The sequence below is a fragment of the Bombina bombina genome, chromosome 4 (genome assembly GCF_027579735.1).
Source record: "Bombina bombina isolate aBomBom1 chromosome 4, aBomBom1.pri, whole genome shotgun sequence".
Classification (NCBI taxonomy): domain Eukaryota; kingdom Metazoa; phylum Chordata; class Amphibia; order Anura; family Bombinatoridae; genus Bombina; species Bombina bombina.
This window is the reverse complement of record NC_069502.1, coordinates 1,174,776,846-1,174,794,192: the sequence shown is the minus strand read 5'-3', so window position 1 is coordinate 1,174,794,192 and position 17,347 is coordinate 1,174,776,846. Positions and strand designations below refer to the sequence as shown.

General features: G+C 34.1%; 1 protein-coding gene across 1 annotated transcript in view; it reads right to left on the bottom strand.

The window, feature by feature from the left end:
* ALK (ALK receptor tyrosine kinase) overlaps window positions 1-17,066 on the bottom strand; it is a 633,273-nt gene extending 616,207 nt beyond the window's left edge. The window contains exon 1 of the mRNA XM_053712803.1: window positions 16,946-17,066. Coding sequence (XP_053568778.1) covers window positions 16,946-17,066 — 121 coding nt within the window. The remainder of the gene's footprint in view (window positions 1-16,945) is intronic.
* Window positions 17,067-17,347: the final 281 nt, after the last annotated feature.

The following is a 17,347-nucleotide window of genomic DNA, read 5'->3' as shown; positions in this document are numbered from 1 at the left end:
TTGTTTTTTTACAGGCAAAAGAGCAGAATTCTTTGGGGCATGCCCCGCAAAAGGCCCTTTTAAGGGCTGGTAAGGTAAAAGAGCTGTAAAACTTTTTATTTTAGAATAGGGTAGGGCATTTTTTTATTTTGGGGAGCTTTGTTATTTTTTTAGGGGGCTTAGAGTAGGTGTGATTAGTTTAAAATTCTTGTAATCTTTTTTTATTTTTTGTAATTTAGTGTTTTTTTTTTTGTAATTTAGTTTAGTTGATTTAATTGTAGATAATTGTAGATAGTTTATTTAATTAATTTATTGATAGTGTAGTGTTAGGTTTAATTGTAACTTAGGTTAAGATTTATTTTACAGGTAATTTTGTAATTATTTTAACTAGGTAACTATTAAATAGTTATTAACTATTTAATAGCTATTGTACCTGGTTAAAATAAATACAAAGTTGCCTGTTAAATAAATTTAAATCCTAAAATAGCTACAATATAATTATTATTTATATTGTAGCTATATTAGGGTTTATTTTACAGGTAAGTATTTAGCTTTAAATAGGAATAATTTATTTAATAAGAATTATTTTATTTAGTTAGAATAAAATTATATTTAACTTAGGGGGGTGTTAATGTTAGGGTTAGACTTAACTTTAGGGGTTAATACATTTATTAGAGTAGCGGTGAGGTCCGGTCGGCAGATTAGGGGTTAATAATTGTAGGTAGGTGGCAGCGACGTTGGGGGAGGCAGATTAGGGGTTAATAAATATAATATAGGGGTCGGCGGAGTTAGGGGCAGCAGATTAGGGGTACATAGGGATAATGTAGGTTGCGGCGGTGTGCGGTCGGCAGATTAGGGGTTAAAAAAAATTAATAGAGTGGCGGCGATGTGAGGGGGCCTCGGTTTAGGGGTACATAGGTAGTTTATGGGTGTTAGTGTACTTTAGAGCACAGTAGTTAAGAGCTTTATGAACCGGCGTAAGCCCAGAAAGCTCTTAACTCCTGGCTTTTTTCAGCGGCTGGAGTCTTGTTGTTAGATTTCTAACGCTCACTTCAGCCAAGACTCTAAATACCGGCATTAGAAAGATCCCATTGAAAAGATAGGATACGCAATTGACGTAAGGGGATCTGCGGTATGGAAAAGTCACGGCTGGAAAGTGAGCGTTAGACCCTTTCCTGACTGACTCTAAATACCAGTGGGCGGTAAAAACCAGCGTTAGGACCCCCTAACGCTGGTTTGGACTGCTAACGTAGAACTCTAAATCTAGGCGTAAGAGTTCGAAAAAATTCTCAAACGACATTGGCACATTTTAAAATCTGATGAATTGCTAGGACCACATCTTCCAAAGTTCTCCAAAATGGTCTATAGGAAATGTAAAATTTTGAAAAATATGTTGGCCCCTACAGATAGCAACAGGAGTAATGACCTGTTTAATAAAGATAAAACTTTATAGGGAAAAGAGTTAGGATTCTATCCATGCCTTAAATGCAAATCTTGTAAATATGCTGCAAAAAAATAAGTATTTTTCCTCTAATATAACTGGTAAAGAATTTAAAATGAAAGATATATACAGATGCACTGACTTCAATATTATTTATTTAATTGAATGCTTATGCGGCAAACAATATCTTGGAGAGTCGGAACGGCCTTTAAGAGACAGGATCCGAAAGCATTTGAACTCAATTGAAAATATGGATTACGAGAGGAATTTAGATCTACCCATACTGAAACATTTCAAAAGGTGTAATAAAGGAAATCTTAAAAATGTTAGTTATACAGTAATAGACAAAGTTAAACCCAATTGGAGAGGAACTAATATGAGAAAATAATTGTTAAAAAGAGAGGCTAAATGGATATTCGAGTTAAATACGTTATCACCAAAAGGCCTGAACGTAGACTTTGATTTGGGGTGTTTCTTGGATTCCTAAAAAGGTCTATATTTTCTAATAATTGTTTAAGAGTTTTTTATACTCTGATAATATATTTTTGATTATTATTATTTATTTTTTATTTTTTAACAATTTATACTCTGATAATATATTTTTGATTATTATTATTTATTTTTTATTTTTTAACAATTAAAAAAACAACTTCAAATCATGTATCTCATAGTGTTTTAGAATATAATAGTTGTTGGCCCCTTAATTATTAATTTCTTAAACTCCGGATTTAATAATTTAAGCTTAATCATTTGTTTTAGAGCTTCTAATACAAACGTTGTCAGTTGTAGATTGCATTTTTATATAAAACATGTTATTAGAAGCTAAACGTACTTTTAGGAATGGTGTATATTTTTTATGTATATGGAATATATTTTAATATATTATTGTCTGATAATTGTTTTATGATATGATAATATTGTCAGGTTTTATATAAACTACGATATGGACTATGCATAAACTTTGCAAAAGACAGCTCATTCTGCAAAAATGTATTTCCTATTAATGATCATTCATCAAATTTATGCCTTTTCAATCTTATTTTGGTCAATAAGGCATTTAGGATATATTATTTGAGTTTGCACATAGCTAGTTGCAAATATATACAGAGGGCAATCTTATGCCCCTTTAAACATTGAGTATCCCTTTAAATGTATTAGGTTTAAAAGGAGCTCCAAGAATAGGGATTCTAAGCTTGAAAAAGATATTGAAACGCGTTGCTTAGAACGAAAGTGTTTCCGTAGTGAGGCACACCTGTCCCAATTATCTCACCTATGGCGTGGTACTGGCTGAAGCTAGCCGTAATCTAAGGTCTGTTTTGTAGTGGAGATCAGACCGTTAGATATACTACTTGCCGGTGAATTTGGACTTTGATAGTTTATCAGCTGTTTTCTTGTGAGCGGGTCCTAAGCGCTCACAATTCGAAGGGGAAGAGGTGACTACTTTCACAAGACGCCATCTACGAGCTGGACTTCAGAAATCCCATATGTGAGTACGGATATACACAGAATACACAATACTGTGGATAACGCACTAAGGGAGTTTGTTTCTTATTAACAGAACTGAGCAGCCGCTTCTGAGGGAGATCACAAGGATTAAAATACGCTATCTGGCGGGCCGGCTTAATTTTCTACCTACAAACTCGTTTTATCATTAACCGTGTTTTAACTTGTGTCATTGTTATGTTATTGTTATGGTTAACCAGATTTAGTGTGTTTTTTTGGATATTAAATTATTACATTTTTGTTGTTATAGTGTAAAAGAAACTGTTACTATTTTATATATACTATATACTCTTTATTTGTCATCTTTTGCTCATATTAACGAATTAGAGTACTCCCAAACGCTGAACTTATAGCGATTGGGTTATAGAGGACTAGTTATAGATTTTAATGACCTATTTGATTACTTATTTAGTTAGAATTTGTGATATACACAGAGAAACACATATATATCTTATAAGTATTTTATATAGTGTATTATCTTTTTACTCTTGCCACCTTAAGCATCCTTTTGCGCAATCATTTCACTTTATCCAGCCAAAGTGAACCTTGGGGAATGAACCCAGGTGGAAAAAAAGATAGTGAAGATGTGCGAATTACTGTGCATCGTATATATACTGTATGTTTGATGATGTGACTCAATGCACTCTGAGAAGATTTATCATGTTGCATCAGGCTTTACCCACAGCCGCTTGGGTAATGTCAGGTTTACTCAGGTAATGCTAGGAATTCCCAATTTCTTGCTTTACCTGCAACATATACATATGTATATATATATATATATATATATATATATATATATATACAGTATATATATATATATATATATATATATATATATATACACAGTGTATATATATATATATATATATATATATATATATATAGTCCATTGATATTATTAATTATATGCAATTAATGTACTTCTTATATAAAAAAGAGGAAAATAAACTCCTGTATGATGAGGTAATTAATATTTATGGTAGCATCTTTCTATTACAAATATCCACTTCATACACAGTTTATCTGTCTAGTTTTACTGCTGCACACTTCAGTATGATGCACTTTATCTATTTCACAGAGGTACATTTATCTGATACTTGTCTCTGTGACACTTGGGGCTCCATGTACTAAGCCGTCAATACATCCGTCATTTTAGACGCGGCTAAACTCGCCGTTACTCGCCGCGGGCAAAATGGTGTCCGCTGTAGCTATGTACTAATAATCCCACAATAAATAGACACGTCTAGCCCGCCGCGAGCAGTGGCGGAATATTGATAAATTTGACGCCTCGCTCGCCGCGACTAAGCTGCTGTACTTAACTTTCAGTTGAATTGTCTGGCCAATTGTTAACACGTGACATGTAAGGTGTCATGAACGTCATAGTAGTCGCGGGAATAGAATTTTGCTCCTATAAATGTACAACTTTTCTAAACAACTTTATTATTGTTCCAAAATTTTTGGAGAGTAATTACAGAGCGCTCGTTTTTGTGATCTTTATTTACAATTTCGATATGGCTTCATCTGGATCTGAAACCGCTTCAAAATCCAAGAATCCTCACTTTTCTCATCAGCAAAATGTCGTTTTGATTGACATGATTATTGACTCTTATGATTATTTGTTTGGATGTCGTGTCAAACAGACAAATTTTTCTAGGAGGAAGCAGATCTGGCAAAGGATCAGCGACGCTGTTAGTGCCCAGGGTCCAGGAAAAAAGGATGTCGATCAGCTGAAGAAGCGTTACAACAACATTAAACGCTTCGCCAAAGCTAAATTGGCCAGAGAAAAAAATTCGGCACGTGCTACCGGAGGTGGACCAGCATATGTGGCAGACCTCAATGATTATGAGCAGAAGCTTGTTCAGCGTCTGGGACCAGAGATCATCACTGGCATAACGGATGATTGTGACAGTGATTTAAGAGGTAAATGTACAACATAGTTGACGTAAATGTTTTTTTTAAAGTTATGATAGGTCATTGTCTCCAATATATATTTCTTTAAAATAACATTATCTGACTTCTTACGCTTCAGTATCCTAATCTATATATGCCATCTAGGCCCCAAATACTGTAATCATTTATCTCGCATATATGTATAAGGGATTGTACAAGCCATTTAGGCCCCAAATACTGTAATCATTTATCTCGCATATATGTATAAGGGATTGTACAAGCCATTTAGGCCCCAAATACTGTAATCATTTATGTCGCATATATGTATAAGGGATTGTACAATAATAGTGTTTTTTAATGGTCTAACGGAACTAAAGATTTGTTCATTATTAATATAGTGATCCCTAAAGATAACACCCATGTGTTTATTTTCAAACCAGTATTGCATAGAAACCTTAAAGAGATAATGACAATAGAAATAATGTAATTTGAAACTATTAAAATAATATTGTATGTCCGACATTAATCATGAGACTAACCCCAGATCACATGCCTTCTTAAATTTCTGATCTATTGACTTCCATGTTGCGTTATTTGACTATAGAATATTATTGTTAACATCTTTCCAAATTGTTCTCCGCTTTATAAACATATCCTTTTTTTAGATATAGCTATGCACATAGTTGACGCAGTCACATGAACCATCTATGTGCATCAACCAATGATCATTTACTGTGCCTGTATAGATTTGCTTTTCCTCAAAGTATAAAAATCCAATGAATGCAAAAACATAATACAATTAAATATTTTTGAAAAAGCATTTTCTTATGCAATTTGTAAAGGTAATTATATTTGTTCATGTCCCTTTAAAGGGCCACTAAACCCAAAATCTTTTATTAATGATTCGGATAGAGAATTGAAATTTAAACAACATTACAAATTACTTCCATTATTTCTTTGGCTTCATTTTCTAGATATTCTTAGTTGAAGAAAAATAAATACACATGTTGAGCCAATCACACGAGGCTTCTTTGTGCATCAATCAAATGCTTTTCAACAAAGAATATCAAGAGAATAAAACAAATTAGATAATATAAGTAAATTATAAAGATGTTTATAACTGCATTCTCTTTCCAAATAATAAAAAAAGGTGGTTGGCATGTCCCTTTAATGATTGAGCCTGCATTCACTGCTGTAATTATTATTATTAACACTTTTAGCTTTCAGTTTCAACTAGAAATAAAAATAAACCTAATTTTTTTTTTTTTTTTTTTAAAGCGACGCCAACAACACAAGCAGAGCCTGTGAGGAGTAACGAAGTGCCCACTTGTTCTACTTCATCTTCTGCGGTTTCAAGACCACCCAGTGCAGCTGTTTCCAGACCTTCGGCCAGTTTTACACATGGACAATTAATACGCTCAACATCTAATGTTACACACACAGCTTCCTCGGCGGACACACTACCTGATCTAAGGACCAGCACTCCACAAACTGGTGTTGGTAGAGCAACTGGTAAGTACTTTACAAATGAATAATTTCAATGTTGTGTGTTTTATCTCTTTTATCTCTCAATTTTTTTTTTTATTATTTTTTTTTTAAATGTCAAATGTCATTATTGACATATTCTATTTCGAGATCTTTTACAGATGGAATGTAATTTGAAGGACAAATAGCAATGATCATAGATTTTCATGAAAGGGACACTGTCCAAATTTTTTTAAATGAGGATTCGTGTAGAGCATGCATGCTATTTTAATCAACTTTCTAATGGTTTTAAAATTTATCATTATTTTCTTTTTGAGAATTGATCATAGTATTACATAAGAAAGTTGATAGAAATTCCATGCAATATATCTTATTCTCAAAAAGATTATTTTTGCTTCAGTGTCCAGTTAATTGCAAAATACATTTCCATTAATAATTTTGAATATATAGTTACATTGACAAAAAAACATTTTAATTTTATTTATTTATTTATTTATTTTTATGTTATTTATTTTTTTATAGGTGATTTGGGACGTCTTTTCCAGCGATTGACTGGACATTCATCTCCATTATTTGATGGTATGTATCACATATGTATATATATATAATATAACTTAAATTGGTGTATGACGGTTGTATCTGCTCTCTCCTTCAATTCTATTTCTGCAAGTGTTTTTATAACATTTTATTTTTATTTACTAACAATTTGTTATGTCTTGATCTAGAAGAAGAAAACTCATCAAGGGAGATCACTATCAATCTCATGCCGATAGTGGAAAATCCCATTCAAGATGAACCACCAGGAGGGCATGATGGAAGTGAGACTCCAGATATTCTTGAAGATTTGGGAGATGCGCAACCGGATGAAATTCACACACCAGAAAACATTGAGGAACCTGTTGAAACACAGGCACCACCAATTGCACTGCAAACAGGTGGTGTAAATATTGACAATACACCGGCAGAAGGACTATTGGGCGATGTTGCATTGAGGGAAATGTTGACACTTGCAAGGCAATACAGAGAGGACCACAGAGAAATGCAAAATATTATTAACACTAATATTGACCGCTGGGCTGCTCTGTCAGAAAAAAATGTGGAAATAGAAATGCAAAGGAATGAGATAGAAATGCAGAAATTACAGCTGCAAAGAGAGATGTTCCAGTGGCAGAGGCGGATGGATGAAGAGAAAAACCAGCAAATTAACAGAGCTTTAACCATCAGTGAAAGGACATTACAATCTCTGTTGGCTATTGTCAGTGAAAGGGAGGGTACAACAGACCCAAAGAGGCCACGTCTGGAGTGAACATTTTGTATTATTTATAACACTATATTAGTCACTGTTCATTTTTTTTCATCTATATATTGTTTAATAAGTTATTTTTGTGTATTTTAAGTTTAAAATGTTATTATTTAATAAAGACAAATTTTTTTATGGCCAAAAAAAAAGTTTATTTACATAAATTCAAACTCAATTTTGATTCTTCAACACAAAAGTTTTTCTCAGTTATTAATTGTCATTCTTCTGACAATCATCAAGACAAAACAAAAAATGAAATCAAATAACATATTTACGGTATAAAAAATCTACTTGCTCCATTAACATTCCCAAAGTTGCCCTAATTTTAGAAATTTTTTGTTTAACATGATCTTCAAGACAACTCTGAGTACTTTTGTCTGCAGTTTCAATAGTTGATGTTGAAGATAAATCTGCAGAAAAATAAATGCAAAGCAAATTTTAATTCAATTTTCATATACATATTCAGTGTATGATAGGGTTTTTCATCACAAATATTACCTCCTGATGTGCTGTTATCTACGTTATCTACTATATTAGCTTCTACACTTATGTCCACTCCTTTAAAGCTTTCATCTGAGCCAACTCCTATTTGAAATATACAATATGTATTATTTAAAACTTGGATTTTCTTAGATTTAAGATTACTGAGTATGAAACATACCTTTATCTAACATCATTGTTGGTAAAACTTCTATCCTTGGTTGAGTATCATCTGAAGTCAATGCTTCAAATATTGTCACACTATCAGGATTTTGAAATTCTTCCATTTCCATACTAGTTTCCATGTCTTCCATGGTAATATCTATGAACGTAATTACAAAGATAAAGATAGAAAACTATTAAATCAAAAACCTAGGATATATTATTTAAAACAATAATAATAATCATTAAAAGGGACATAGAACCCAATTTCTAAGTTTCATGATTCAGATAGTGCATGCAATTTAAATAAAATTTCTATTTTACTTCATTCTTTTTGTATCTTTATTTGAAAAGCAAGAATCTAAGTTTAGATGCCAGCCCATTTTTGGTGAACCAACTGTGTTGTACTTGCTAATTGGACAGAACCAATCAAAGAGTGCTGTCCATGGTGCTCAACCAAAAATTGGCTGGCTCCTTAGCTTAGATGCCTTCTTTTTCAAATAAAGATAGAAAGTTAATGAAGAAAAAAATGATAATAGAAGTAAATTAGCAACTTGATTAATATTGCATGCTAAAACTTTTTAAGCCAAAACCTAAAATATATGATTTAAAATTTAAATAATAAGTCATTACCTGTCTGTGTCTTTTTATGACAAATTTCATATGGATTTGGAGATAATTCAATATCCAATAGTGTTATTGGCAAAGGTGGAGAAAGAGCTTCACTTCTGGGTGTTTGCACCAACATTGACCTTAGGTAGCGTGGTGGGTGTGCACACTTCATTCTCCTACTTCTCATATCTATAAACATATATATAAAAAAAATTTGGAATAAATTTTTTTTATTTAATTATTCCAAGTAATTTTTTGTTTTCAAAACATTCAGTTCTGCATGCTTACTTTTCTAACATGTTTCAATGTTATATAGTAATATATTTATATTTTATTCTACTAACTCAGTTCTGCATGTTTCAATGGTATATACTAATATAGTTATATTTTACTCTACTAACTCATTTTTGTATGCTTAGTTTTCTAACCTTTTAAGTGTATATAGTAATATAGTTAAATTTTAATCTACTAACTCAGTTCTGCATGCTTACTTTTGTAACTTTTTGCAATTGTATATACTAATATAGTCAAAGAAACACTCAGAAAATAATATTGTCCTGGATTCGTCAATGATGACGCAGTTCAAAAATAAACCCTTTTTTTATATTATTAAAAATTATTTCATATATAATTTTGAAACTTACATGTCCTTATCAATCTTCGAATCGATTTATAGTACTTCGGTTCTCTTCTCTTCAAATCACTATATTTTCTAAGACACTGTCGTCTTGTTCTTTTAATTTTTGAAATACGATGCATTCTTCTCAGCATCTCATATATAATTTTGTCTCTGCATTCCTGTCTCACTCCCCTCACACCACCAATCCGTTTAGGGAAATATTTATCCATGGCATAAACTAATATCACCAATTCTCCAGCACCAAAAGGTTCAGGACGCGACATGTTAGACGATGACGTGATTAATCGTTATGTCAATAATTAGCGCATTGATATAGATATGTATCCCCGAAAAATAGAGAAAAATATAATGTATATGTAGATTAATGTATTTTATGAAGGTTTGTAAATATCGATGTTTATAGTTATTACAAATGATATTTGTTTTCTATACATTTTCTTTGTTTCAGATGTGTTGATATGTATTAAAATTTACTTTGGTTTACAATAGTTATTTTGTTTCTAAACATTTTATTTGTTTCAGATGTGTTTTTATGTATTAAAATTTATTTTGGTTTACAATTTTTATTTTGTTTCTAAACTTTTAATTTTTTTAAGATGTGTTTATATGTATTAAAATGTTGTTTGGTTTACAATTGTTATTTTGTTTCTAAACATTTTCTTTGTTTCATATGTGTTTATATGTATTAGAATTTATTTTGGTTTACAATTGTTATTTGGTTTCTAAACATTTCCTTTTTTTTCAGATGTGTTTATATGTATTACAAGTTACTTTGGTTTACAATTGTTAATATATAATGTTTAAAGATTCTAATTTTGTAATAAAATAATTTATTTTGCCATTATTTTCTATATGCCACTATTCTCTTAACAAATCTTGAATGCAAAAATATATTATAAAGGTTAAGAAAATAAGTGTTAAGAGTAAGCCCTTAAGGTATTTATTTGAATATGGGAAAACCTAGTAGCTGTTAAAAATAGAGGTTAGAATAAAACAAATAAAATTAGCAAGTCTTTTTTAACTCAAAAATCCAATCTAATAACATAAAGCACTGTTGAATATACTGTCGCTTGTTACAGCTACAATTCAATGACACAATACAATGAATTAGCATCAGCTATGGAGGGATTACATTACACTAATCACATAATGTAAAAGAGTGAGAGCAGCTGTAGACACTAGTGTGATGTCACAAAGACAATGTATTACCTATAATATATTGTCTGTAATAACTTTGATCATAAACTTTATTTATTTGAAACCTTTGATAATTGAAGAGCAACAACTGTTATGTATTTAACTGTTTATCATGAGTGATTTTTAATAACCTTAATTCTTAAAAAAAAAATGGAGACAAGTTAATAAAGAAAGTTTTTTATTGATCAACTGAAACTTTAATCCTCAAACACAAAATATTGTTCTGAAACCATGTCCCTTGTTGCATTTCCACGCCTATTAGCTTGTTCTACACATATTTCTTCTGGTAAATCATCAGCATCTATTGGATCTTCATCTTCTAATGGACAGCCTCTTTTAATTGCAATATTGTGCAGTATGCAGCAAACCAATATAATTTTTGCAACTTTCTCTGGTGCATACTGCATAGCACCACCAGAACGATCAAGACATTGAAACCGCATTTTCAAAAGACCGAAAGTCCTCTCAATAATCCCCCTGGTAGATCGGTGAGCTTCATTGAAACGTACTTGACTTCTGGTCTGTGGGTTGTTATAGGGAGTCAACAGCCATTCTGTACATGAGTACCCTCCATCTCCTAATAGAAGATATAATAAATATAAATATTAATATAAGAATAATTATAAAGATTCAGAACTATACAATACAAATTTAAACTATACAGATTACAGTCGACAAATTGGGCGCAATTTTTGTACATTGAAATGAGAGACAAATTAGACGCCAGTTATGCTTACCTAGAAGCCATCCGTCAGGCATATTTCCGTCCTCGAACTTCCGGTATAACCCAGTCTGCCTTAAGATGTAAGAATCATGACAGGAGCCAGGAAAGTTAGAACGGACACTGATAATCCTCATGTTGGGGTCACAGACCATCTGGACATTCAAGGAATGGAAATGCTTTCTATTCCTATAGATCTCCTCACGAGCTTGAAGTGGTCTTACAGCAACATGGGTACAGTCTATGGCACCTAGGACATTGGGCATCCCAGCCATCCTATAGAAATTTGACTTGATAGATTGCCATTCTTCAGGGGTAGATGGCAAACAAACATATCGATGAAAAATAACCATCATAGCCCCTATTACTTTGGATAAGTGGCGTGAAAAAGCAGATTGACTCATTCCAATAATGACGCTAGAAACTGCCTGAAAGGAGCCTGTTGCAAAAAAATGCAATGCAGCTAATAGTTTCAGAAGTCCCGGAATAGCTTGTGAACGAGCAGTCATCGGCTCCAAATGATCTTCAATCTCTCGATACAGGTGTAATATCGATTCACGATCAAGCCGGAATCTTTGTATGATCTCTCGGTCAGAAAGGCCGTGCAAACCAACCCGTGGAAGGAATACACGGGGGACTCGAACTCTCCTTCTTCTAACCAATCGATTAGCTACATTTCCAGTATTCTGTCTTCTAGCCCGGATTTGCATCAAACGGAGAATAAACAAAAACAGAATTCTCTCCATAGCTGCTGAAATGAATAATGTAAGTACAATGCTGATATTACTGCCTTTTATATATGTATAGACTGGCGTCTAGTGGCTTTCCTATTGTTTTGTACCTTGCCCGCCACCTAAAAGGTGGCGAGGCAAAAATAACGAGGTGGGGGCGGAGATTGACGCGAGCAGACAAATAGATTTTTTAGTACATTCGTTTTTGGCGAGTTGGTGGTCAAATGTGTCTAATTACAGTAAAAAATGGAGAGGTAGCGAGGTATGGCGGATAAGTACGCTCGCAATTTTAAAGATGCAAGTTTTTACATAATTGACGGCTTTGTACATATCAGTTTGCGAGTTTGGACGCAAGATTTGTTGCGGGTACCTCGCTGACTGCTTAGTACATGGAGCCCTTGGTCACAATAATACACTTCCTCTGTTCACATCAGTGAAGCCCAACTCCAGCCCCATGTCATTAACAAGCCAAAATCTAAGGTTTAAGCAATCTGAGGTGAATCAGTGATTGAGCAGTGAGATATTCTAGGCTGGAAATACTCACACTTTCCCTTTTTAGTAGTGCTTTAGGGTAAAAATGAGAAACACAGCTTTCTCTGATATGTCATGTTTACAATGGCTACATCATGTAAAAAAAAAAGAATGCTAATTCCTGGAGTACCCTTTGCCAATGCCCCAAGTACCTCCAGGGGTACACTCGGCTCCAAGGGGGGGCATTGATGGGCAATGCCCGCTCAAATGGTATGTTGTGCCGCCTCAAAAAATAATTTTGTTATTGTATAAATAAGTGTTTCATCATTCTGAAAAGGTGGTAACCCTAGTTATGATACCAGTCACACCAAGTGGGTATTCACACAGCATATTGTGTGTGTATTACTTTCTCAGTGGAATGATGCTGACCTTTTACAAGCAACACACAGAAACTGTTCCCTGGCTTATAGCAGTCACACGCAGTAGGTGTTCCCAGCATAGCGTGTCTATCTATACCAGTCACACACAGTGGTTGTTTCCTTATACAATGCCAACCTCTTGTCTAGCCCATATGTGTGTCGTGCTAAAGTTACAGTCCAATGCCTGCACTGGGCCAGCAAAAAAAGCAGTAGGGGAAGGAGCCCTTCTCATCCGACAGCAGCAGCGCACTAACTAAGGGAATGCTTCTACTTTACATAAACATGGCGGCCCTCAGAAGTGCACACAGGTTGCTGTATCACAGTAAGTCCCAAGCTATTCTATTTACCATATTATAAAGTGTTAACCAAGCTTTGACCCTGCTCTGTGCCCGCATTATATACCCACCGGGCAGGTGGGCAGCATTCGCTCTGAGCCTGTGACTGGCAAAGTGGGTCACTCACGACCTTGCACAGGCAAAGCATGTGGTTTCCTGATGCTAATATATCTTCACGTCATGCATATTTTATGTTGTTTACTAACATTACCAGCTGATTACATTAACCAGTAGTTTACTCTCTATATGCATTTGCTTGATATATCCACTATAGTCTCAGTGCAGTATGGTTTAAATGTGCATTCACACACCACAATATAATAAAAAAAATCTTGCATATAATTGTATTTAAAAAAAGAAATTAAAATCTTTAGTTTTTTTTCCAAGAACATGAAGCACCTTCTTCCATGTATAATGACCACTGTCATTAAACATATGTGAGGTGTGAGTAAAAACTGCTAAAAGCATATACCTAATGACTGGCAGAAATGTGTGGCACTAATGGTCCCTGGGGAAAAGTGGCTCTGATTTCTAAAAATAAAAAATAAACTCTTTTATAGAAAGTAAATGTAATATTATTTTCTTATACTACTAATGTGTGTTTATTAGTAACATAAAACTTGTGTAGATTTAAGTAGACACCTTCTGATTCTCCATTTTGAAATATTTCAAGTTTGTACTTTCAAAAGTATCATATCATACAATCAACTCTCAAAGGAAAAAGTAACAGGCTACACTGAGAACAGTCTATGAAGAATATATATTTTTTAAATTGACAGTTCCCTTTAAGTTGTTTGTTGTATCACACAAAAACGTATACATTTTCAGACATATGTTTTACCTATTGCTCTATCGCTACAATACTGTCATACAGTAGTGAGATCTTGTTTTTCCATTTTGCTTTGTATACAAAAATCTTTCAGGACTGCTTAATTGATCAGACAGTATTGTGACAAATCAATCTGCAGAGCTCACTTTCATTACATAGTGAGTTACATGAAGCAGTCTTGGGATCACAACTATAGATAACTCATTTATCAGCGTACACTACAGGCCTATCTATTTACTTATTATACTGAGGGCCACCTCAGTAAAACTTCTAGAAGGTCTTGTGTAATGCTGAATCAAATACAAAAAGATCTTAAACACTGCTTGTCAACTGGATTGTTTTTTTAAAAGGACACAGAGAGTTGTGTCTTTGAATAATAATATATAATGCCAGATTATTCTAGTTATAACATTTTACTTCTTTTTGTCACAATTTTCCTACAAAAACAAAACCACGTCCCTGTTTTCACTTTGTCCTCTGATCTATGGAAATCAGTCACCCATACAGTAGCAAGATCCATAGGACCCTGATCTATGGCAATCAGTCACACATACAGTGGCAAGATCCATAGGACCCTGATCTATGGCTATCAGTCACACATACAGTGGCAAGATCCATAGGACCCTGATCTATGGCAATCAGTCACACATACAGTGGCAAGATCCATAGGACCCTGATCTATGGCTATCAGTCACACATACAGTGGCAAGATCCATAGGACCCTGATCTATGGCTATCAGTCAAACATACAGTGGCAAGATCCATAGGACCCTGATCTATGGCAATCAGTCACACATACAGTGGCAAGATTCATAGGACCCTGATCTATGGCAATCAGTCACACATACAGTGGCAAGATCCATAGGACCCTAATCTATTGGAAAATCACTCACACATACAGTGGCAAGATCCATAGGACCCTGATCTATGGCTATCAGTCACACATACAGTCGCAAGATCCATAGGACCCTGATCTATGGCTATCAGTCACACATACAGTCGCAAGATCCATAGGACCCTGATCTATGGCAATCAGTCACACATACAGTCGCAAGATCCATAGGACCCTGATCTATGGCAATCAGTCACACATACAGTGGCAAGATCCATAGGACCCTGATCTATGGCTATCAGTCACACATACAGTGGCAAGATCCATATGACCCTGATCTATGGCAATCAGTCACACATACAGTGGCAAGATCCATAGGACCCTGATCTATGGCTATCAGTCACACATACAGTCTCAGGATCTATAGGACCCTGATCTATGGCTATCAGTCACACATACAGTCGCAAGATCCATAGGACCTCGATCTATGGCTATCAGTCACACATACAGTGGCAAGATCCATAGGACCCTGATCTATGGCAATCAGTCACACATACAGTGGCAAGATCCATATGACCCTGATCTATGGCAATCAGTCACACATACAGTGGCAAGATCCATAGGACCTTGATCTATGGCTATCAGTCACACATACAGTCGCAGGATCTATAGGACCCTGATCTATGGCTATCAGTCACACATACAGTCGCAAGATCCATAGGACCTTGATCTATGGCTATCAGTCACACATACAGTGGCAAGATCCATAGGACCCTGATCTATGGCTATCAGTCACACATACAGTGGCAAGATCCATAGGACCCTGATCTATGGCTATCAGTCACAGTCGCAAGATCGATAGGAGATTTCTCAGTTGCGCATATGTGTGTGCATTACATCTTTGCTTTGAATACCTGATTAAAGGGACATGAAACCCACATGTTTTCTTTTGTGATTCAGATAAAGCATGCAATTTTAAGCAACTTTCTAATTTACTTCTATTATCAAATTTACTTTGTTCTCTAGTTATCTTTTGTTAACAGTCAGGGATGTAAGCTCAGGAGTGTGCTTGCGTTTAGAGCACTATAAGGCAGCAGTTTTTTTTTTTTTTTTTTTTTAGAATTGTATCCATTTGCCAGAGCACTAGATGGCAGTACTATTTCCTGCCATGTAGTGATCCAAACACCTAACTATGTATCTCTTCAACAAAGAATACTATGAGAATGAAGCAAATTTGATAATAAAAGTAAATTGGAAACTTTTTCAAAATTGTATTCTCTGTCTGAATCCCCATATGATTTTTTTGGGTGTCATCACATCCCTTTAACTAATAGGCATACACAGCACATTCAGAAGCAGTGGCAGGGCCAACGTGTTTTTCTGACAAAGGGAAGTAAACCTTTTAATTCCTGTTGCTTTATAATGAGTATCTAATCCAGCGACAAAACATACTTTTATAGACTTGTAAAAGGGCTGTGAAACTAAAATAATCTTTAAAATATTTATCATGTTTCCTATCACATCCATAATAAAGAAGCTATACTAATACATAGACAATTAGCAGGGCTTTTTCTTTTCTTAAAAACCTCCTTTTTATTAATTCATTTTGCATTGTGGAGTCAACTATATATGTAATTATGTACCCAGCCATAGTAATACAGTGTCATTTCTAAATAAATTCATTAATTAATTGTTACATTTTATTAACTCATTATTATTAATAATAACAATAATATAAATAATAATAATCATATGATATATTGAAAAAAACAATAGCAACAATAAATTCAATCACAGTATTATCATAACAGTAATTATTGTACTAACAGCTGTGCATTTTGTATGAAGCTTTAAGGAAAATCTACTATATAAACTCTTAAAATCAGAATCGTATTTGTATATAATAATAAGTAAATACCTTGACTGCAGTTTTTTATAGCGAAGGAGTCCACAGCAGCCAATGTTCCTTTCTCCTCTGCTACATATTCCAATGATATCCTGAAAGGTTTCTCCATATGTCCAATTGCACCTCGAACCATCATCCATCTAATTTCATCCGACATCCAAAGGGAAGAACACAAGAAAATTGTGATCAACAAAACAAATTTAGAGGAAAAATACAACCAACATCTACATATTTGGGACTGGACTGTCATTTTGTCATAGTGTTTCCACTGGGCAACTTTTCAAATGACTTGTGAGAAAGATACACTGAGAAACAGACAGCACATTTTGCAAGACAAGCTCGCTCTGAGAGGTCCCATTTGGGAGTTCCCTGGTAAATAGAGCAATTATCCCTGTAATTTCATCTGGGAAATGT